The sequence below is a fragment of the Physeter macrocephalus genome, chromosome 5 (genome assembly GCF_002837175.3).
Source record: "Physeter macrocephalus isolate SW-GA chromosome 5, ASM283717v5, whole genome shotgun sequence".
In the NCBI taxonomy this organism is placed as follows: domain Eukaryota; kingdom Metazoa; phylum Chordata; class Mammalia; order Artiodactyla; family Physeteridae; genus Physeter; species Physeter macrocephalus.
In genome coordinates this window covers 35888912-35913911 of record NC_041218.1, presented here as the reverse complement: position 1 = coordinate 35913911, position 25000 = coordinate 35888912, and the positions used below count along the sequence as shown (strand labels likewise).

The 25000-nt window shown below is 36.0% G+C and overlaps 1 protein-coding gene across 31 annotated transcripts in view; it reads left to right on the top strand.

Moving 5' to 3' along the window:
• FOXP2 (forkhead box P2) overlaps positions 1-25000 on the top strand; it is a 536717-nt gene that overhangs the window by 467400 nt on the left and 44317 nt on the right. For 26 of the 31 annotated variants that reach the window (XM_055084891.1, XM_055084888.1, XM_055084875.1 and 23 more), the window contains 5 exons: positions 4107-4244; positions 5351-5563; positions 7359-7521; positions 19299-19512; positions 21274-21378. In XM_055084891.1, coding sequence (XP_054940866.1) covers positions 4107-4244; positions 5351-5563; positions 7359-7521; positions 19299-19512; positions 21274-21378 — 833 coding nt within the window. The remainder of the gene's footprint in view (positions 1-4106; positions 4245-5350; positions 5564-7358; positions 7522-19298; positions 19513-21273; positions 21379-25000) is intronic. The other 5 variants (XM_055084894.1, XM_055084898.1, XM_055084893.1 and 2 more) reach the window with 4 other exon arrangements.

The following is a 25000-nucleotide window of genomic DNA, read 5'->3' as shown; positions in this document are numbered from 1 at the left end:
CATTTGAAGGCAGGCATGATCTTTGCATTGTCTCTTAATAACTTTTTGACCCTTTCAACGAGGTACACTTAGAAGTTTAATGTAAATGCATAGTTTATTTCTTAAAAAATCTGAAGTCATCAGCGACCTATTTTAGGATAATATCTAAATGCTTTCGCTTTTACCATTTTGAGTCATTTCAAGTTTCATAATTTTTCCTCCGTCATCTCAGAATACACAACCCTGTCTTTATGTCTGTTTACCCAATATTTCTTGGTGCACAGAGCTACATATCAGTTGGTGCTTAATTCAGCTAATGAGAAAATAAATAAGTGTAAATGAAAGCCTTATTTGGTGCATCACAATGGGGAATTTTAGTTCTGTTAAGATAGTAAATATCAAGAGAGGAAAAAAAGAAAAATCCTCCAACCAAAGTTTACTGCATTTCTTTTCTTCACTCTTGAAGAGTTTAATTGACAGACTGCAGTTTTCACTGGGACACCCATCTTAAACCAGCCATTCCTTTTGATTTCATTTGGTAGCTGCATAATGTATTATGTTTTCTTAGCCCCAACAAGATGTTTATTTTCCTTCTCACCAGAAAACATCTAAGATAAGTTCTCCCTCCCCTCCTCTATCACACGTCTAAATTATGGTCCCTCATTAGAATATTTGCATGAATAAAAGTATATATTTAGTGGAAAATATTTCCTTAAGCTTAACACCTAACTTGTGAAGGTATATATATTTTCGAAAGTTACCCATAGACTTTCAAATCTGATGCTGGTTTTGCCTGTTTAAATATTGATAAAGTAGTATAATCTTCAAAAATAATTTATGTACTCAGTTAATCTCTATTCGTCTTTGTCAATGAATTCCTAAAGTAGCTCGCAGTAGCAAAGAAAGGTAATGGGACAGGAACAAAAGTGATAAAGGAGGAATGAAGGAAACGTGTCACTTAAAATGATTCATTTAAAAATGGAGAAGTTCTGCATGTTCTAAACAAAGCCAGTGGAGCAGTCTACATATAACATGTAATTGACATTTGTTGTAGGAAAAACTAATTTTCTATTTAATAAAATATTTAAAATTTTTAGTAGCCTCAAATGTTTCATTTTGGATGAGCTCATGTACGTAGATTTATAGGTGATAGTATTGGCTTATTTGTAATGTTAGAAGTGTACTTGTGCTTTCCTATATATATAATTAATTTCAGTTTGTGTTTTGTACATATCTTATGGAAGTAGAGTGTTCAATTAGTTGATTTATTTTTCTACATATCCTTATGTCTGTATATTGTTTCTGTTAGATGGCAGTTTCCTAGAGGGTACGCCAGAATCTGCTTAAAATTTGCAGAATATCACATAAGTGTGATACATATGATTTTAAGATGACAATGACATGATGGTTATTTTTATGTCATAAACTTTTAAATGTAAGGAAGACACTCACAAACCATTTCAAGAATAAAATATAATTAATTTAACCATGGAGAAAGGGCTAATGAACTCTAAAGAATGCAAAGGTAGAACACTTGCTTAAACTTGCTTGTACATCAAATCAGTCATACTAGCAGCAAGCTATAGGGTAATATAATTTGTATAAGATGAATTCTGATTGTAAACTTACAGTTTACAATAATAATTGCATGCCTCCATTCATATAACTTTTCTTATAAAGTACCTTTGTTATCAGTTACACATAAAGTACTTTTACTTGTAGATAGAGTTATTAAGTGAAAATACTCCACATGCTAAAAAGTGGTAAGGGGCTGTTAGATGAGAGAGGTGTGACAAGTTTCTCATCACATGATAGACTTTATAGAAGGTATGTATCTATATGCATGTGTATAGCTATCTACATATACATAATCTAGCTACCCACTTATCTATCTATTTATCTGGATTGGCAGCCTTTTTAAAGTTTAACCTGTTTGTCTTTCTCTGTTCCTTCATTTCAGTTTCATTCCTTGTTATTTGGAGACAGTATGAGGTAAATTATTCCTGGAAGGAAAGGCATTTTTGTAGATAGATAATTTTTTTTCCAAACTGCTTATTCTAACCATTCTTTTTGTTTATCAAGAACAATTAAGTAAACTGACTATTAAATATTTAAACAACTAAACACATGGGCAACCCACTGGATCAATTAATTTTACAGCATACATTTCAGAATGCCTTTTATTATGATACTTTCAAGTACAATAATCTATAGGTCTGAAAGTATGTTCTAAAAAAATCCAGAAATATTTTTGAAAAGCACTTTTGAATTACTTTCTGTTATTCTGTGATTGTTTCCCCTCATGTTGCAAAATTACATCTAATTAATCCATATTTCGAGATAGCAAGGGATAGAAAATACTCTTTCTTTAGTATGAAATATGAAGTGGTTTTTTTGAGGGAGAGGAATTAATCCATCCTGAACTTCCTTTATTTTTTTCTTCTAACTTTTTTTTTTTGGCTGCACTGGGTCTTCGTTGCTGCACACAGGCTTTCTCTAGCTGTGGCGAGCAGGGACTTCTCTTCATTGGGGTGTGCGGGCTTCTCATCGTGGTGGCTTCTCTTGCTGCAGAGCACAGGCTCTAGGGGCGCGGGCTTCAGTAGTTGTGACACGCGGGCTCATTAGTTGTGGCTCACAGGCTGTAGAGCACAGGCTCAGTAGTTGTGGCGCACGGGCTTAGTTGCTCTGCGGCATGTGGGATCTTCCCGGACTAGGGCTCGAACCCATGTCCCCTGCATTGGCAGGTGGATTCTTAACCACTGCGCCACCAGGGAAGCCCCTAACTTTGTTTTCATTATTAATTTCTCCTTTGTTTATGATATAAAGTGCCAGACTCGAAAAGTTTGAACTGTGTTAATCTTTTTCTGTTTTCAAAGACACATGTTGTCCCAAGAATTTGTTCAAAAGTGGTGTTTATATAAATACTTGCTTTTATTTACAGTAAATGTGAATTGTTTTTTCTAGGAAAGAAAATGATTGCTTTTTCAAAGGTTGCAAACTTGGCAAGTTGACAAGTTGTCTGATTACTTGCTGGTTAGTACAAGCAGTGCCTTCAGAGAGTATGACTGCCGCCCAACCGAGCAGATAGATACGTCAGGCTTCTGTGCAGGAGGACTTCCTGTTTGCCTCTCTTGCCACCCTTTTCCTGTCTCTCCACAGCCTTTCTCTCTTTCTCTCAGTCTTTCCCCCTGACTTTTCCTTACTTTGTATTTTCCTTGCTTCATCTTTATCTTCTGCTTCTTTCTCTCCCTCCTTATTTCCTTTTCTTTTTGACTCTTTAATTTTTACAACTTTGAAGAAGAAGGAAATGGTAGAAAGGACATTTTGAGCAAAATACTTTATTTTTCAGTTTAATGAACAACCTTTGAGTAATCTTTAGATTTCTAGACTTCCCGGTATAATTTTAGTTAGCTTGAAATAAGAAAACGTTTAAAGGAGAAGCTAGAATACGAGGCTTATGATCCCTTCTTGCAGAGGACCTATCTATGTAGCTATTTTCTGGGGATATGTAAGTAAATAAATAAATATCCTATATGAGTTATTATAAGTACTCATGTAGTAATATGTATTACTGTGTGTATTTTTCTAGTACTGTGTATATTTTATATAAATATATTAAATTTTGAAGACAGGTTATGTTTTATGAATAAGTACACTGCACATACATTCTTTTTACTAGCTTTGATAACAGATATTTAAATGTGTATTTTTCCAGTCGTTTAATCTTTATCATATCTATCTTAATCATACCTGTAAATCATTTCAAAAGGCTTTCATTTGTAGCACTGTGACATTGATGAGATTGTCAATTATGAAGTATTGAGAAAACTGACATGCAATTGTTTATTTCTAATTATGCTAGTCAAAGCAACACATCTTAGCATAATACGTAAGAGGTGTGGAACGTGAAGGTGGAATCTGATGACATCTGATGACTCTGGAAAGCCAGTGTCTAAATACTGTGGTACCTAAAATATCATTATTAAATAGTTAAATAATATAACAATTATTCTATAAAAATGATTGGTCATCACTACTAAAGAATTTGGTAGGGATGCCATATAGCTACGAAGTAGGTTAACAGACGTTTGGTAACGTCCACTCTTTCTCCTTCTGTCTCTGTCAAGGTGCCTGTGTCGGTGGCCATGATGACTCCCCAGGTGATCACCCCTCAGCAAATGCAGCAGATCCTTCAGCAGCAAGTCCTGTCTCCTCAGCAGCTCCAAGCCCTTCTCCAGCAGCAGCAGGCAGTCATGCTGCAGCAGGTAATGTGGATTACCTGCTTTGGAGTGCTAGCACCCGTGTTGACAGTGCCATGGGCATATATGACAGTTCCTTCTCCACTGGAAAGGACAACCTGTCAGCATGCTAGAACATAAATGTAGCATGTTCATTGCAGAACTGGGTAGTAAAACTTAGATCCCTTAGTCTTTTTAAATTCATTAACGTCTAGAGTAAGAGCAGAAATAGGTACCATTTCAACATGAGATAAAGCAATATTTAAATATTCAAATACTTAGGTGCTTTGGATTTATAGACTTGCCAACAAAAGTGCAAAGAGACTTACAGAGAATTGTTGCTTTTGAAATTTCTAACCCTTCAACCCTCCTTTTAGTTCACATGAGTATGAAATTGGAACCGGCTATTTGGTTACAGTAGGGAAAGTAATGTCCCAAACTTTCCTTTCCACAATAAATTCAGATTTTAGGAATAGAAGTAGCTACTAACTAGAACAGAGTTGAACAGCTGAGCCACCAATTCATGAGGTTAATCTTTTTTAAATAGCAAAACTAATGTTCCTAATATGTACATTATTAGAGCTTTGAGTTTATATAAAGTGGACTTTATGTTATAGACTTACTTCTCATAGAGAAAATAATGTGCTTTACCTAAATTCTTATAGATTTAACGACTTGCTATGTTCTCTGGTGATGACCACAGGCCAGTTACTTATATTTCTAAGTCTGACGTTCTCCTGTCCATCCGATGGATGACAATTTTTTCCCAGTAAGAACTGGTCACTCTAATTTTATGTAACTCTATAGTTGGCTCTTATAAATGGTAGAGTAGAACCTATTTTTATGTGCTATTAACGCTGCAGATATGATCATCAAGGGTATTCGTTCGGCTCTAGCCATTTAGAGTACAGATCTTCTATACCCTTTCGTTTAGGATACTTTGGATTCTGGATTGGAAAGTTTCAGAGCTGCCTTGGCAAAAACAATGTATGTGTAGATCTGTCTCCTGGAATCCAATGCGTATCTGTCGTTGTTCTTGTGAGACGAATCTTAATGGAGACTCTACCCTGGGCCAGTCTAGAAGAGTTTAGGAGGTTTATAATACATGCAACTTTTGCCTTTATTTATTAAAGTCAAAATGGTTTATTCAGCAACAACTACAAGAGTTTTACAAGAAACAGCAAGAGCAGTTACATCTTCAGCTTTTGCAGCAGCAGCAACAGCAGCAGCAGCAGCAACAGCAGCAACAACAGCAGCAACAGCAGCAGCAACAGCAGCAGCAACAGCAACAGCAGCAGCAACAACAACAGCAGCAGCAACAGCATCCCGGAAAGCAAGCAAAAGAGGTAGGATCTGGCCAGCTCACCCACGCAGAGGAGGGCGAGGCTGGGAAGGGCACTCGGCGGCCAGGGCACTGTTAGACCCTCCTGTCACCAGGCTCTTGCTGTCCAAGATGCATTATTATACATTTGTACTGAGCTTCATAACGGTAACAGGAGAGCTCTCCTGCTCTACTTTTTTTGCAGCGTGGGACTTGAGGGCTACGATCCAATGCTGCTGTCGTCTGTCCCGGAAAGCAAGCAAAAGAGGTAGGATCTGGCCAGCTCACCCACGCAGAGGAGGGCGAGGCTGGGAAGGGCGCTCGGCGGCCAGGGCACTGTTAGACCCTCCTGTCACCAGGCTCTTGCTGTCCAAGAAGCATTATTATACATTTGTACTGAGCTTCATAACGGTAACAGGAGAGCTCTCCTGCTCTACTTTTTTTGCAGCGTGGGACTTGAGAGCTACGATCCAATGCTGCTGTCGTCTGCTGTTCACTACTGAATCACAGCGTACAAAGAGCAAGCTGTGTGGTGGGCACAGTACTGATTATCTTGTCTCCACCGAGAATCTAAGTTGGTGAGGGAACCTTGTCTTTCTCGGTGGTGCAGCTCAGAAAACAGGCACGCAGATTGAGCCCGTGGTTGGGAGTTGGGGGGCAGGGGAAGCCAGGGAGAAAGTGGTTGAGCCCAGATTTCAAAGTCACAGGCCCCTGATTAATGAACTGCTACTGTAGGTTTGGAGTGGCGAGTAGAAAGTTCCAGTTTGATATGCTCATAAATCAAACTGACAAGCTGGCTTCTCGGGCCTAGCTTGCGCTTGTCAGCAAACTGCATCAAATATAAACATAATACAAACAAAACACGTTGAAGTAGTTAAATTGATCAGCAGGTAACAGAGCCGTTGTCTTCAAGCTGCCCATTATGCAAACGTACAGGAAACAGTTTTGACCCCCTGAGGCTTTGTTTCTGTTTGGATTTGTGAATAGAATCTCAGACAGCCATCAACTACAGAATAGAAATTGCTCCCTTATTTCTCCGGAGGCTTTGGGCAATCCACATGACTTGCTCTGTCATGCAGTCTGTTTTCCAGTGAGCGCATCAGAAGTTTCTCTTTTCCCCAAACTAAAAAGGAAAGGTCTTCCACAGCAGCTTGTCTTTCTCTGAAGTGTGACTGCCTTCTCATACCCTCCCGAGTCCAAAAGAAGTCTGCTTTGTCTTGTAATGCCTCACAAAATGGGAACTTACGCTTTTCCTTCCAGTAAGGGGCACTTTTTTTGGCCTTGCACATAATTCTACCTTTCATATATTCCAATAAGAGAGAAGAGGAAGAGAGAGAGCTAACAGGCCTGTCCTACGAAGGCTACATCCCAGTTTACTAATAGATCACTAGAGACCACGGTCATGGACTTCTGCAGATCAAACTTATTCAGTTGGGAAAAAAAAAGAAGAAAAAGTGTTGTTGAAGTTGACTGTTTCCGTAAAGTGTCATTCTTTGAGTCTAAGTAAATTTATTATCATCTGCAATAAGCCTATTGTTAAAAAGTCTGAACTTTTGTGACACACTTTCTCTAGACCTTGCTCCATCCCCTTTCAATGCAAGTTCCTTGGTTCTCTGTTGCTGTGTTAATATTTGAAAGAAAAGCAGCTGAAAACCTAGAGCTTGCTCACATTCTGCCCTTGAGCTTTGACAATGGGATGACCGTTCGCAAAAACATACCGGGCGATGAAAGAGGCTTACGTCTCTCTGTAGGAGGGCTGTTTGCGTAGACCCTGGTCTCTGCCGTCCGTTAGCTCACTGGGTTGGGTTTTCTGACACCAGCAGCAGCAGCAGCAGTTGGCGGCCCAGCAGCTTGTCTTCCAGCAGCAGCTCCTCCAGATGCAGCAACTCCAGCAGCAGCAGCATCTGCTCAGCCTTCAGCGTCAGGGACTCATCTCCATCCCACCTGGCCAGGCGGCCCTTCCCGTCCAGTCACTGCCTCAAGGTACATGCAAACCGCTGCGCACGCTCCATTTCTCAGCTTGCGCTTGCTGCCACTGTGTGGCCTGTCTACCTTACACCTTGAGAACTTTCGTTTTTATAACCTTTATGTTTATTATTAAAGCATGATTGTTATGAAAATGAAAACACGACAATCCAAAACCTTTGGGACGCAGCAAAAGCAGTTCTAAGAGGGAAGTTTATAGCAATACAGTCCTACCTCAGGAAGCAAGAAACATCTCAAATAAACAACCTAACCTTACAACTAAAGCAACTAGACAAAGAAGAACAAACAAAACCCAAAGTTAGTAGAAGTTTGGAGTTTGGGATTAACATATACGTTCTACTATGTATAGAACAGATAACCAACAGGGACCTGCTATATAGCACAGGGAACTCTACTCAGTATTCTGTAATAACCTGTATGGGAGAAGAATCTGAAAAATAATAGATACATGTATATGTATAACTGAATCACTTTGCTGTACACCTGAAACTAATACACACTGTAATTCAACTATACGCCAATATAAAATAAAAATTAAAAAAGGAAATGACTGTTAACATGGTTGCATGCCCCTTTTTCTTGAGACTCAGAAGTTTTACTCCACACTGCTTTTTAAGTGTGCAGTAAACTGCTTTCAAGTGCTTTGTTAGATATTAAATGTGTATTTATTAGTCTTATGGAAGAAAATGTATAAGGGCAACACAATTCAAGCTATTTAATTCAAGCTATTGAATACACACTGAAGATCTGCAGGGAATAGGATTAGTGGGAAGGCTAGCAACACTCCATTTAACATAAGTGAGCTGATAGGAGTTTTGGTGGACAACTGATAAGAAAAAGATAGACGCTCCTAATCTTCACGCTATATATAAAAGGAAGGCTTTATGTATTTCTGCAGAGAATAGTCCCAGTTATGCTTTGGGGGACCTCATCATGCATCCTGGGACCATATTGATCCTCCTTTCTCTAAAAGGATATTGCGTGTACATGTACTGTATTGTGAATTACAGCTTTAAAAAGCTGGCAATTGTATTCTTGTTTTTCTGATGAGAAAACTTCGGATGTACTTTGATAATTCAGTAATACAATACCATACAAATATACAATTGTATATATTCATTATTTGAGTCATCCTTTGGGAAATGGAAAGAGTTCTAAGTAAAAAGATAAATGAAAAAGAATGGTAAACAGAATGATCCTTTGTGTGCTAATATTCTCAATACAGGTAAAAGTCATGTATCCATAAACATCCTAAAAGCATATTCTAATTTCCATTTGGATTTTGTTGGAACAACTTTAATCCAAGTGAACTTTCATTCAAGTCACTTATGTTTTTTCCAGAGGGGCTCACATTGCAGTAGTACTTGCTGTGCATTTTTCTGACTCTATAGGGTACACTGAAGAAAATAAAGAACAATTAAATATACAAAAAGTATAATTAGGCTAATAAAAGAGTCTTTTAAATACACATAATTATTATTTGGGGCACATTAAATTATAAATATTGTGGTAAATGTTTTTCTCTCTATTTATCAAATTACTGTCTCCATGGCTTATTTTTCCCAGAATTCCTCTTTCATTTGACTTCAGGTCCTCTAATTCACCTGACTGAATCACTCCTAGGAAATCAAGAAAGATAAAGTTTAAATAGTGAAAGAAAAACAAGGCAATAAACCCACTTTTCTGTGTCATTCCAAAGAGAATTGGAATAAACCATAGTGTCACCACAGCAGTGAATGTTCTATTCACAAATAATTGTCTTTTTGGAAAAATAAATACAACTTGAGGACAAAGAAAGAAATAAGGTTAAGAAAAAAAGGCATTTATAAATTAGTTCAACGTAAATATAGATTTCTTTCATAGAAACTGTACTAAAACAGAAGCAATAAATTTATGTCATTGATTTTCTTAGTAAAATTTAAATAAAGTCTATACTTGGGATCTGGGTTTATTTCTCTCCTCAATAGAGAAGTATGATTTTATTTGAGTAAAATCATTCAAACAAACATTTCAAGAATGTTTAAAATAGATGTTCGTAGAAACAAGATGTAACTTATCTGAAATATATTTGTTAAACTGCATTCTTCCAAAACAAGCATACAAATACCTTGCGAACAAGAAAATTCATTATGATAGAACCATTCTAATAGTTTTCAAATGAAAACTTTCTCTAATTTCTGAGCTTTCTTTTGATAGAATTATCTTCCTTTTTTTTCTTCCATTTATTTTTCCTTCCAGTTTTATTGAGATATAATTTACATACAGCACTGTATAACTTTAAGGTGTGCGGCATAATGATTTGACTTACATACGTCAGGAAATGATTGACCTACAACACTGGGTTAGTTCCTGATCTGCACAACATAGTGATTCGCTATTTCTCTACCCAACAAAATGATCGCCACTTACTTTCTTCTATTTGTATTCTCCGTAAGATATATGAGAAATAGAACTCACAGAATGGAGAACATTGAGGGAAAGGAAGTAAATCTGAAAACATATCTGGGTTTGAGCAGAAAGTGTATTTTTTAAGAAACATTTTTAATTGAAGTGTAGTTGATTTACAATGTTGTGTTAGTTTCAGGTGTACAGCAAAGTGATTCAGGTATATATATATATATATATATATATATATATATATATATATTCTTTTTTAGATTCTTTTCCCTTACAGGTTATTACAAAATACTGAGTATAGTTCACTGTGCTATACAGTAGGTCCTTGCTGGCTATCTACTTTATGTATAGTAGTGTGTATATGTTAATCCCAAACTCCTAATTTATCCCTACCCACCACTTTTCCCCTTTGGTAACAATAAATTTGTTTTCTGTGTCTGTGGGTTTATTTCTGTTTTGTATATAAGTTCATTTGTATCATTTTTTATTTTTAGATTCCACATATAAGTGATATCGTATGATACTTGTCTTTCTCTGTCTGGCTTACTTCATTTAGTATGATAATCTCTAGGTCCAAACCAAAAAGATGGAAATCATCATTGTGTTTTCAGCTGTTTAGATGAATGTGTGAAAAGTGCCATTGTGGGGAGTCCCATCAGCCAAACACAGGTGGAATGTGTCATAAACCAGCTCCAGTAAAGGAACATAAGTTCATAGTACTCTTCTGGAATCTCAGAGTGGGAGAAAGTAAAGAAATAATTGTTAGATAACGTAAGCCTTGAATCATTTCTGCCTCAGCTACTGGTTATTTTGGACAATTAATATTTTTTTTAATCAATTTTCAGTTCACTTTGCCTCAGGTTTTTGGTTGGCTGATTAGCCACAAATAATAGCCATATGAAAACCAAGTAGGATTAACATGCAATGATGATATTCTCACTGTATCTTTAAAAATATGCTATATTTGCCATATTTACCCCCATGATTTAACACAGCTTGCTCAGACTACTTTTTTTTTTTTTTAATTTTATTTATTTATTTTTGGCTGCGTTGCACCTTCGTTGCTTCACGCGGGCACTCTCCAGTTGCTGCGAGCGGGGGCCACGCTTCCTTGCGGTGCGCGGGCTTCTCATTGCGGTGCGCGGGCTTCCCATTGCGGTGGCCCCTCTTGTTGCGGAGCACGGGCTCCAGGCACGTGGGCTTCAGTAGCTGTGGCACTCAGGCTCAGTGGTTCACGGGCTCTAGAGCGCAGGCTCAGCAGTTGTGGCACACGGGCCTAGTTGCTCCGCGGCATGTGGGATCCTCCCGGACCAGGGCTCGAACCCGTGTACCCTGCATTGGCAGGCAGATTCCCAACCACTGTGCCACCAGGGAAGCCCTACTCAGACTACTTATAAAGTTACAAGTTCTTTTAACTGTATAAAAATATGTACATGAGAATCAGATAGATGTAACAAAATTATAATTTTGATAAGGAGATTTACAGACATTTTTCTCTATACTGCAAAATGATGTAATGTATTTTATCATTTTAAAGTAAGGCATTTTAAATATTAAGCATTTCAAGTCATCATGAACATTACTATAATATTGGATTTTAATGTGAAATAGGCCATTAAATTACGATCTCTAAGTATGTATATAGAGTGACTGTAGGTATACAGAAGTCAAAAAAGGATGGATTTGTAAATCAATCTTGAATAAAATACTGATTATAAAGCTATTTGATACAATGTGTACTTTAAATATCAACTAGTAATTAATTAGTGACATATTTTCATGACCCAGTACCACTGTCTACAGGTTAAAAAATAGGAAATTATTGTGACATGCATTCTAAACTTTGATATGTTTTTGACATAAGATAGAAGTCGGTGTATCCCAATATACAATATATTCATAGGTTTAGTATTACTATAGGGGTATATATACACACACACACACACATATATATTTGTATATGTGTACATATGTTTAATTCCAACTTTTAAAATATTTTTGAATTTGTAGAAGCTATCTAAAACAAACATTTTCATTACCAATCTGAAAGACCAAACAGGGAATGCTAGATAACCAGCCAGTCCTGTTTTAAACTAACACCTTGTAGAACTAGGTGAGCTTGGAATCTGTTGAACAATAAAGAAAATGATATCTTTTTAAATAAAATATAATAATGTCTTTCATGCTGAGTTAGGACTGTGCTGAAGTTTTTCTTTGGCATCAGTATTCAGCCAAAGTCAGCTCTTTGTCTTGGACTTCATGCTTTGCTTATGGAAATCTAAATAGCCAATTGGCTACTTCAACACCACTCTGGCATCCTTGATTTTTTTGCTTAATCTGTGATCATGGGCTTACATAGAACATATATCTAATCAGGGTAACAGCACCAGCTCTGTGAACAATGTACGTCATGCAGAATTATTGTTACCATTTTAGTATTCCCTTTCAAATACCAGTAAATCTTCTATTTGTAATTTAGGAAAATCTCCTTTGGGGTTTTACATGCTGAAAACTCCATCAATGAGCTAGAGTTTGAAGGTACATTTATTATAGTGGGAATAAAACTTTGCAAAGTTACTTGTGAATGCTGTTATGCATAAAAACTAACTTAGGGATAAAGAAATACATAGGGAAATATTAAAAATATGTTGAGTTAGTTGTTGAGAAAATTTAAATGAGATAGGAAGAGGGAGATTAAATTATATCATAATTCTAATTGTTGTTGAATTGTTTAGTATACTAACATACGTATATTAAAATGGGTTTAATGCCATTTAGGCCATCTGTCTTAAAAAAAAAGTTCTATTTGTCAATTCTTTATGTGTTGAGGGAAGACTTAAAAGGAAAACGTCAACTTTGCCACGTTAAAATGCCATGATCAAGAAAAATAAGAAATCATTGGTTTTGTAATAAAATATCAAACTGTAAAAATGCAGCCTGTAAAAATTTTCATAGTAAAATCATAGCAGGAATTTTTTTATATCAGATATATTCCTGTATCCCAGAAATTCTTTCCTTGGTGGAAATATTTGCCTTTGGTCTCAGTTTCAGCCAAATAGCTATTTTTACTTCTTGTAATTCAGCATTTGGACGAAATGTGTTTTAGGTACACCTGTCATTGAAAGTACATTTTAAAGATGGGCATTTTACCTACAGGTTATAGTAAGCCCCTAGTCAAATACAGATCAATAAGATGTTAGGTTTGGCAAATTATAAATGAACACTTGGCTTTCTGAAGGTAGCTCAGAAATTGGAATAATGGTTGCCACTGGAGAGGAATACTGGGGACCCAGAGGTCAGGGCTGGTAGGGAAATTTAATTTTGCAATGCATACCCTTCTCTGTGATTCAATTATTTTGGCTATGTGTGTATACTAGTTTTTCAAAATGTAAAATTTAAGATGAAAAGTGAAAATTAATTATAGTATTTCAATAATTTCAAGTATTGAATATCAAATCATTCAATAAAATATATGAATAATACAAATAATTTTACCAAAATTCACTTTTATTACTTTTAATTGTAAATAACCCTAGAAAATAAGTTAATTAAAAATTCACAGTAGGGGGCTTCCCTGGTGGCGCAGTGGTTGCGAGTCCGCCTGCCAATGCAGGGAACACGGGTTCGTGCCCCGGTCCGGGAGGATCGCACATGCCGCGGAGCGGCTGGGCCCGTGAGCCATGGCCACTGAGCCTCCGCGTCCGGAGCCTGTGCTCCACAACGGGAGAGGCCACAACGGTGAGAGGCCTGCGTGCCGGAAAAAAAAAAAAAAAAGCTAATGTTTTATGTTAAAATTATTTATTTAATATTAAAAAGTAATTACTAGAGGTAAAAAATAAAAGGACGTGGAAAGAATCGTTTATTTTTGAGTGTGAAAAAGATGCTCATGTAGGTTTTACCAAAAAGTGAAACTTTTACCCCTTGTATGCCCCAAGAATGTATAATCTAGATATGAATGATAAAATTTTCATTAATTCGTAGCACAGTGCTTGGCACCCAGTACTCTGCAAACTCTAACTCTAGAAATAAAGAATTATTATTTAATTGCTTTATCTGTCATATTATATGCAATTTGATTAGGAATTCTTCTTTTTATTCTCTCAACTACTGGAAAAAGAAACCTTTTAATGCTTATTTGTAGTCCTGGCAGTGAATGAAGCGCAAGTCACCATGCAAAAGTAGAATAGGGTTTCTCAATTTTTTGTGGGCACGGAATTTTTAAATTATGAAATTATAAAACTTTTCAGCAGTGGTATTGTATGTATATATCCTTGAAATACGTTTTAAAGGAAAAATGAATAATCTTCACTTTAGATTTTAAGTTGACTATTATTCTGTGATACTCTAGTCCACTGATTCCCGGATTGTGCTTGCCACTACACTAGTGTTCTGGTCCATTGAACAGCTCTTTTATTGGTTGATTGATTTATGGCTGTGTTGGGGCCTCCTTGCTGCGTGTGGGCTTTTCTCTAGTTGTGGCGAGCCGGGGCTACTCTTCATTGTGGTGCACGGGCTTCTCATTTCAGTGGCTTCTCTTGTTGCAGCACACGGGCTCCAGGTGCGCAGGCTTCAGTAGTTGTGGCGTGCGGGCTCAGTAGTTGTGGCTCATGGGCTCTAGAGCACAGACTCAGTAGTTGTGGCGCACGGGCTTAGTTGCTCCACTGCATGTGGGATCTTCCTGGACCAGAGCTCAGACCCATGTCCCCTGCATTGGCAGGCGGATTCTTAACCACTGCGCCACCAGGGAAGTCCCTGAACAGCTCTATTAAGTAATATTCATTGAGTTTTTGCTCACTGCAGGCACTCATATAGGCGCTGGGAATAAAGCCATGATGAAAACAGACAGCAAACTCTGCCATCATAAAACTTACATTTTAGTGTAAAAAATGTAACAAGACAGACTGTAGAAGATAGACAACAAATACGTCAAGTAAAATATGTAGTGGTAACTGCTAAGGAGAAAAATTTAAAAGCAAGGATAGGAAAAAATTAAGCAACCACAGGAGATGGGAGGAGTTGAACTTGTAGACAAGGTAGCCAGGGAAGGAGTCCTGGGAAGGGGCTGTGTGAGTAATGACCTGAAAATGTGAGGGGAGCTCGGCCACATATTAGCTCTTGAGCAAGTTGCTTAACTTTTCTGTGCCTCAGTGTCCTCATCTCTAAAATGGAAATAATGATGGTAATAATAATAATAAAAACAATAATATTGGTTTGGGCATTACATTAGTTATTATGTATGAAGCCTTTGGAAAAGTAACTGGAATATGAGAAGCACTATATAAGTATCTGTTAAATAAAACAGACAAAGAAACCTGCTAGAGGAGTGAGTTGGGGTCAGAGGAGATGTATAAACAGGAGCTCAGTTTTGGACATGTAAGATTTGAGAATTTGTTAGGGTTATGTGGAGATGCCAAATAGGCAGCCTGCAATTCAGGGAAAGGGCCTGGGTTGGAGATCACTTGAGTCCTAAGCATATACTTGGTATTTAAAACTGAAATAAATTAGTGTAATTGTAAAAAGAATTTGTTGAGTTAATTTTTTTCCTTCAAACATATTTGCAAAACACAGTTAAAGAAAAAGACTCGCGTTTTCTTTGTTACTAGACTGATATCTCAGAACTGTTTTACTTGCTAACATGAACCACAGGTCTCCAAGATGGAAACAACAGACCTCTGAGATCTCTTAGATTAACAGCATTTAGAGAGTACTGTTCCATAGAACACAGCTACTGCCTGAAAAAGTAAATTACTTCTTGCCTATTATCAAAACATAAAAAACTCCCCAAACTTTCAAAATGCTGCAAAATGGATTGGCTAGTTGTTTCATTTTCATAAATAGTTTTGTATCCATAGAAAATAGCTAAGCAAGTTGATGTGAAAACTTTGTCTCATGGGCAATGTAATAGTTTACTTAAAAAATAATTCCCGCCAAATTATCTGTACATTGGAATCATCTGTGGAGCTTCAAAAGCTACTAGAAATTGTGATTTGATTTGTTGGGGCTATGGTCACGGCACTGGAAATTTTCAAAGATCCCCAAGTGATTCTAATATGTAGGTGCTTTGGGGAGCTAGTTTTGCTAACAGGAATCTCTTTTTGACATTATTTATTCTCTGTCCCTTATTTTAAATAGTTAAAATTAAATATTTAATATATATAAATATTAATATTTTTAAAATATTCTTTTAATTAAGGATCATTATTTGGATGATGAACAGGTTATTTATTTATCAAATGTTTATGTGCCTACTGTTTGTCACCCTATCATTGTGATATCACAGTGATACCACTAATTTTCAAGGCAAATGAATAGTATAATGGAATTCTACTTTTAGAAGGGAAGTGGATATGTAGGTTAACTACATTATTAATGAAATCCAAAAACTAAATTATCAATAACATCTTTAACTGGTATAGTTTCAAAAAACATCTAAGAGTCTTTAGCCAAAATATAAAATGTTATTAGCCACTCAGTCTGTTAGATTCAACTAGTACCATTTATAATTCTTTGGACATTGGCCTTGTAGGAGAGCAATGGTTATAAATAGTGTGCCCTTTAAGAGTCACAGAACTTCCATGTGCACACCAATATGTCTTCGAGAACTGTAGGAACCCATTTTAGTCAATTAAATCAACAACTATTTCTTGAGCACATACCAGGCACTGTTCTTGGCACTGGGGGGTCTACCAATAAAATAAGAAATCCCTGCTCTTAGAAAATGGTGGAGGGAGACTGTAAAACAAATAAATAATATAGTTTAGGGGCCGATAAATGCCCTAAAGAAAAATAAAGTAGGGTGAGGTGGAAGGGCATGATAAAAGGCAGGTGGGGAGGGGCAGTGGTTGATAAGTGTGGTCAGAGACCTCTCACAGGAGGTGACCCTTGAACCACCTGAGAGAAGGGAGGGAAGAAGTCGTGAGAAGATTTGCGACCAGAGGGGCCTAGGCTGTGAGGGCCGCCAGAGGAAAGCTCGAAAGGGAGCAAATGTTTGATGCATTCGAAAAGGGCAGAAGGCTAGTATAACAGAATGAAACGGAGAGAGACAGCGATGGATGAGGTCAGAGAGACAGGCAGGAGCCAAATAATAACTGCCAGCACCTCATGGGCCACGGTAAGTTTTTTTTTTCTCTTTTCTTTTTTTTTTTTTGTCTCTAAGTTCAAAGCCATTGGAGGCTGGAAAGCCATTGGAGGCTGGAAAGCCATTGGAGGGTTTGCTGGGGAAGTGCCATGGCCTCATTTACCTTTAGAGAGATAACTTTGGGCTGATAGGTGAAAAGTAAATTAGCCAAAGCCAAGGTGAAAACAGGAAGACAGTCAAGAAGCGAGAGCAGTGGTCCAGGGAAGAGCTGACGGTGGAGCAGAGAGGCAGCAGAGAGTTCTGATACAAAGGATGTGTTGATGCTCTCACAGAGAAGGATTTACTCGTGAAATTTTGCTGTTAGGACACCTAACACATGCAGCCAGGTAACAAAAAGTCATGGTCAGAAAAGTTTCAGTATCCCAGGTTAAAGCTAGAATTAAAGCAATCATTAATGATCTTTATATAGAAATTATTTCCTGTGTAACAGAAATACCTTTCTTTATTAACCCATCCTCTTCTTTTTAGAAAAAACAGCTTTTAATAACTTTGGGAATCTGAGTTACCCTGTCTTGTCTTTAGTCTCAGGCCATGTCTTAAAATCTTGAGGAGCCAGAATCACCAGAATGATAGCTTTCAGTAAAACTGTCTGTTTGAAATTTTGATAGGCATAGCAGATTAAGGTTTCCACTGTGACGAATAATTTGACCAGAAGTTATGTTTGGAACAGTGAGAATTCTTCTGTTGCTCTGGGCTACTTACCACTATGTTTAGATCAATGATTTTTTCCACTTGCAGGGGTAGGGGTGAGAGAGCTCTCCTCACCATCATACTCTGTTATCTTTCCCCAGTCTCCCCTGCCTATTCCATGCCACTTCACTCTCACGCAGCTCTCAACTGATCAGCATCACTAGAGCATCTGATGTGGGGGGGAGGGGCAGGGGAAGTTTCATTAGCATTTTCATCCTCATGTCAGATATTGTAGGTGAACACAGTAATAAACAACATAGATTTTGGACCCACAGGGCATCAGGTTTGAATTCTGTCCACTGGTTATGAGCTTAGTGATTGGGGCAACATATTTAATCTTTCTGAGCCTCCATGCCCTCATCGATAAAATGTAATGATTCCTAATGTCAGGTGAGGTTAATTTAGATTATGAATGTAAAGCGCCAGAATATAGTAGATGCTCAATAAATGATAGCAATTACAATTACAAGTACATTTTCTCCTGTATATCTTTATTCAGCAGTTTTCATATTTTTAATAAAATATTTTAGGAGCAAAGGCATTCAAGTCAGACTGCCTGGATTTAAATCACAGCTTTATCACACATAAGCTTTGTGACCTTAGATATATTTTTGAACCTCTCTCCCACTTTGCTTCCTTATCCGTTAATAAATTGGTTACAATAAAAGTATCAGCTCCATTGGACTGTAGTAAGGATTAAGGAGCATAAGGTATATAAAGAATATCTGAAGGCACAGAAATTGGCATATATAAGTAATGTTTTGTAAGTCAAATACTGTAAATAACTGTCTCTCAATTCCTTATTTCAAAATTACAGTGAAAAGCTAAAGTATTGTACCTAGCTTTTCTATTTTCATTCATCATAAGTCAGATAAATTTGCATAATCTGAGCCAGGAATTTGTTTAAAATGAGTAGTTGATTTATTCTATCAGTCATAAAATGAAGGAGAAATTTAGATATTATCTGCTTAATTGATCCATGTAAGTTAGCATATTGGCTTATTCAGGACCTCAAAATGAAATTCCATTATTTCCTTGGCCATTCTGAGAAAGATCAAAATAACTAGATAATTGTCAAATCTATTTTTCTTTCGACTTGAGTGTTTGCTGTTTTCCCCTGACATTTGTGTTTCCCACCTTCTTTTTTCATTTCTTTTGATATGTGTTATTTCCAAACGTTCTTTCAGTTCCTCACTGATAAAAACTTCATACTAGCAATAAGTAAAAGCTTGAATAAAGTTAAATAGTTAGAAAGTTAAAAGTTGAATAGTTTAATTTTCAAATGGAACTTGCTGTGTTTTTTCTACTGATCCTTGATATTATTCCCAATACTATTATTTCTAGTACTGTTCTTGAATTGGTAGTCTTTAACAAATAACTGATTATTGAAGAGAAAACGATAGTGCTGATGGTATAAAGTGGTTTATTATCATATATTAATAATTCTGGTAACATCACTTTTGTGGTTGGCCTTAATCCAGTGATAATACTAAGCTCATTATATGAAATTTACTTTGTTATATTAGTGGGGCTTTCTTTCACTTTATAGCTGGCTTAAGTCCTGCTGAGATTCAGCAGTTATGGAAAGAAGTGACTGGAGTTCACAGTATGGAAGACAACGGCATTAAGCATGGAGGGCTAGACCTCACTACTAACAATTCCTCCTCGACTACCTCCCCCACCGCTTCCAAAGCGTCACCACCAATAACCCATCACTCCATGGTGAATGGACAGTCTTCAGTTCTAAATGCAAGGCGAGACAGGTAAATCTCAGGAGATACATTCTGTTACATATCACCAATCTTTACTTTTACCATTTGTGAAACTAAAAATAATGATTTGTACTTAACAGGGGCAGAATGTGTAGAACAACTAATTAAATAGATAGAAACCTTTATTTAGATGATTTGTATTTATATTATTTTCATCAGAAAAAAAAGAAATTCAGATACCAGCAGTTTAATGGACAGAGTGGGGAATTTCCTGAAGAAAGTTAGTTGTTAATAAGTGCATGCAGAATTATTGTGTCCATATATTTTTATGGCTAAGATGTTGTGATTAACCTGATTGCTGAAATGAGAACAGTTTTACCATTTTAAAACTTAACCAGTTTCAAATAATTAAAGATGCATATATATCCCCTTTATATATGTTACAAACATGTGCTTAGAAATCAGAGAATAGATATACATAAACATATAAACACAGGTATAATAAACCAGAAGATAGAAGATCTGGTTTGCCCTTTTTATTGTTGTGGCATGATGGAATTATAAATATATAATAAAAATGAACTTACGGTGGTAACTTTCTGAATAAATTTGCCTCAATATTCATAAAGAAAAATTATTTGATTTCAGTTACCAACACTGGGTACATTATATTAGGTAATTTTTCAACTTACTGTTTTATTTTAGTTGTGTAAAAACTGCCTTTGTAAAAGGATCACCCATGTACTTTTTTGTCCATTTAGTTCTATTTATGCAGGCATATCGTTATCTAATCAGGTCCTTTAATGTAATTTACATAATCTAGAAGCTAAAATATTGCTCAATATGAAAACTATCATTTTAAAAGATGAAGCATAAGTGTAGGACTTCTTAACAGAATGGCTTAGTCTCATATGCTATATAGCTGTAAAATTCATATTTAAATGGAGTGGATTAATAGTGTTCTGTTTTGTATGTGAATAGCTGCCTAGCTGCCACAAACCCTTTCCCCTAAGCAAATATTTTTTCAAAGAAACGTACATATAATTACAGTACAGTTTAAGATATAATGCTAGAGTTTGGTGATGTTTTTTGTCTTCCTAGAAGTATCATGAAAATTTTTTCTTGTTAGCTTTCATTATTACAAAATGGTATGCCTTTGAATGCTTTCATGCTGTTGTTTTAATTGAGAGTAATTTGATGATTATATAGTTCAGAAGTTGGTTGATGTCTCTAGAATCTGTCTATCTGATATAATCCTCACTTATCAAAAGTCTTGGATAATTGTAGAAAGAGATAGCTAATGAATACCGTTCCAAAGTAGAATTTTTAACTCAGCTGTAACTAGCAGAAACATCTATGGTTCGCACATAAATATTAAACAATGTAAATGATTCTAAAGGTCCATATCTTCCCTAAAAAGAACATTTTGAAAATCTTATGGTGATTTTCCTATTACTTTCTTAAAAACACAGGGTTCTTTCACTTGACCGCATATGAATATATATATTTTTATTTAGAGGTAAATGTTACGTTAAGGTCATATGGGAGGATTAGCATATGATATTATACAGTCCTCTTAGTTTTTCATCGTTTATTAACAGTCATCTTTGGCTCTATTTCTCCTCTAATTGGAACATCATCTAGCCTTGGCAGTTGAACTATTCAATAGAACGATTAAATTTTTCTGACTGCTCTGAGCTGAATTGACCTGTTTTGACCTGTTTGTCACTGATCGTAACCTGACAGGCGCTAGCAGCCTGCAACGATTATGGCTTTTTGAGATCAATCTGATGCCATGTTCTTTTGCTGCAGCTCATCACATGAGGAGTCTGGGGCCTCTCACACTCTCTACGGCCATGGAGTTTGCAAATGGCCAGGCTGTGAAAGCATTTGTGAAGACTTTGGACAGTTTTTAAAGTAGGTTTTTTACTTTTTTTAGGGGAGGGAGTGGATTGTATGGGAGTTTTAAGCAGATTGTTGTAAATAAACAAAAGAAAGCTGAAGGAAGAAAGTGAAGGTGCATCATAAGGCACACTGTAAGTTTTCTGTGTGTTCCAACAAGTAGATTAGCAAAGTCAGGCTAAGACGGTTAACTCTTCCTCTTTGCCTTTTCATGAGAACATTTTACAAATCATCGAACAGAAGTTTTTGAATGAATGAAAAAAGAAGTAGCCTTGCTATAGCAGTGTCATTAATAATGGAAGACGTGTTTGTTGGATTCACTTAAATATCAAGGTTTCAATAAAAATTTCCAGTAACATTATATGAGAAGTCACATTTTATATATATATATATATTTATATATATATGTATATACACATACATATATTTAAACAAAAGACAGATTTGAAAGGTTTATTTTTATTGCAGACTTTATATTTCTTACTTTAAATAATATTTTGTTTTGTTTTGTTTTTAAATAATATTTAATGTATTTATTTAACAGCAAGAATAAAAAACTGAAAGTCAATAGTAACTACAATTTTAAGATAGTTGTTATTTTCTCCATGTTGTTACTTGCTGCCCTGAGAATCATAAAGAAACATACATGGCCCTATGTTTGTATGATAGATTATATGGCTTCTCTAGCTTAAAATCAACTTTGTGTATCCTTAATTTCTTCATACAATGATAATTTATTTTTTTTAATTCATAAGAGGTTCTTTTTCAAATGAGAATATGCATCTTTCATGAAACATTTTCCACGCACAATTTCAGTATACAAGAGATCTAAACAGAGAGCTACAGATAGGTTTATGGAGATGAGTAACTTCACAGGCTGAGACTCTTATGTTGTCATGGAGCAGCTAACAGGGTGAATGAACTGTTTCATGCTTCATCAACAATTAAGTTAATTAGCTCATTTGAAATTGCACTGCTTTGTTGCCAGGATGTTGGCAGAAACATCAAAAAGATGTGTTTACAAATGGTAGACTACAGAGTATAGAGCAAAAGCACCTTAACAGCAAGGCACAAGTACTTGGCATCATAATAACTGTATACCTGAATTACAGTAAGACTTCCACAAGGATTTTTTTAATCTTTTTTTATTTCTGACCAATTAAAAGAAAAAAAATGCTTCCTATATTATTATGGATTTTCTACATGGCCTTGAATGAAAATTTGCACTCCTATTATCCAGAACAGTTGTGAGCTACCATTTTGTTGGATAGGAAACTGATTTGACCGTTCTAAGCAGAGAGCTCTTAAAATGTTAAGCAACTTTGCTAAAGTTTTCCTCTATAAGAAAAATAACATTTGCTAAAATAAAGACAGGATATAAGAATATAATTCTTTAAAGAACTAATTTCATATTTCTTCATTTGAATATATTAGTCCTTATTAATATGTTATATTATTCCTTATCATTAAGGTTATTTAGAGGACTATTGCTGCTATTTCTTCGGTATGGCAATTTAAGCCATAGAACTAGCTCAGTCACCAAACATTTTATTGCTCTAAGTTGTTGTTTTTGACAAAATGCAAAATAAAGCTTTAAGAAAGAAATACATGTCTTTTTTTCAGTATGATTTCCTTTATGGCACATAGAAAGGAGCATTTTCTTTTTTTTTTCTTTGCGGTACGCGGGCCTCTCACAGTTGTGGCCTCTCCCATTGCGGAGCACAGGCTCCGGACGCGCAGGCTCAGCGGCCATGGCTCACGGGCCCAGCCGCTCCGCGGCATGTGGGATCTTCCCGGACCGGGGCACGAACCCGTGTCCCCTGCATCGGCAGGCGGGCTCTCAACCACTGAGCCACCAGGGAAGCCCGAAAGGAGCATTTTTATTCATCTCAAATTTGTATACATAGTTTTATTACTAACAAGCTTATAAATATGAACTCTCATTTTACCCTCCATGGGTCTTTTTCATTTTCAAGTTAGTATTTTTGAAAAGCTGAAGAAGTTACAATTAAAAAAGCATTTCCTTTCCATTAAATATCAACTTTGTTTCCAAAGACTGACCATTTTTCCAACCTATTAACTTTATAGGGATGACAGAACAAATGACAGTAGATTTTAAGGCCTTTCTTTGAGTCCATTTTTGTTATGATATGCTTAGATTCTGTAAGTCAAAGATCTGTGATAAATTCTGTTAATAGAACTAATGCCAGTGTACTGTACTGAAATGAAATATTAGACATATTTCCATACTAGTATTGTCTTTTTCTTAAAAATGTGTGGGAAATTTGAAGAGAAATAAAATAATGCTTTATTAAATTAATTTCAGTTATTCAGAAAAAATTGTTAATTTAGTGTCTATTTGGAAAGTGAATTGAAGAAGGCATCACCACTAATACAGATTTTCTTGGAAAGAAGATTTTGCTTTTCTTTTGTAATAATGGAGAGGATTGAGAGTCTTGGGGGAAAAATGTCAGGCAAGTCAAAAAGCTGTGAAAGGTTTTTAGCGCTCAGGTTTTTTGTTTATCCATGCTCCAGAAATTTTGTACCCAGTGTTTACTATAAAAGGTGTTTGAGAAAATATTGTTGTGGCATTTTTATTTCTAAAATGCACTAGAAATACATTGTACAGCTTGAGCTGTAGTTTGTATCAGACAGCTTATCCAGTGGTTTGAAATAAAAGGAAGCTATCCATTATTACTATTTACCCTACATATGTTTAATAGCAAAGGATAGTAGAAAAAAATATTGAGTCCCAAATTCCATTTCTCACATTATATCCCCAAATAAACTGGCAGAATTCCTCTATTTTTGCCCAGCACCAAAGGAAAATTCACCAGAGGACAGTTGCTTATGAATAACATATATATTCTTAGCCATATATACGTATATAAGAAGAAAGTCTAGACTAAAAGGTGTTCAGGAAAATTTTTGAATTACTATAAAGTAGGTGTTGACAGAAGCTAACCATTTTTTCTGACCACTCATTGAAGATCTCACTAGATCACTAAAAGCATTTAATACTAGTTCTTCATTACTGTCTTATAAATGTCAAAGTGTAATAATATCCAACAAAATTTTAGTGTACTTTTTCTGCAAAATTAATTATCATTCCATTGGCCCTAAGTCAGCATGAATGTAGATGGATTGACTTTTAGAGCTTAAACCAGAAGGTTTACAACATAACATTCAAGTTGGCAGGCAAGTGTTCTTGAACCTGCATGTGCGGATGCCAGCAAACAAAACACGGTCTGAGATACAAAGATAGAAATACTCTTTGAAGAATGGCAAAATGGTTAGTGTCAATAAAATGTCAGCCTATTAAGGAGTAATTAGTTGATGGACATAAATGAATTAGGTTTATTACAAAGCCTAAAATTTTAAGGTTTGACATTGTATAAAGAGCAATAGAAAAGGTAGTAGAAACAGAATATTTAATGGAAATGTGTTATCTTTTTTCTTGCAGCTGACTACTCTAAAAATTATGCTCTTACTTAGTGTGTATTGTCTCTTTCTTTGTCTTTGACTAGGCAGCATGGCTACAAAATTATGACCTCAAGAAGGCGTTCTTTGAACTTGTCAGAATGTTGTTTCTTTTGGTGACAGTGCCCCCATCTCTCAAAACTAAGGCATCTCACAT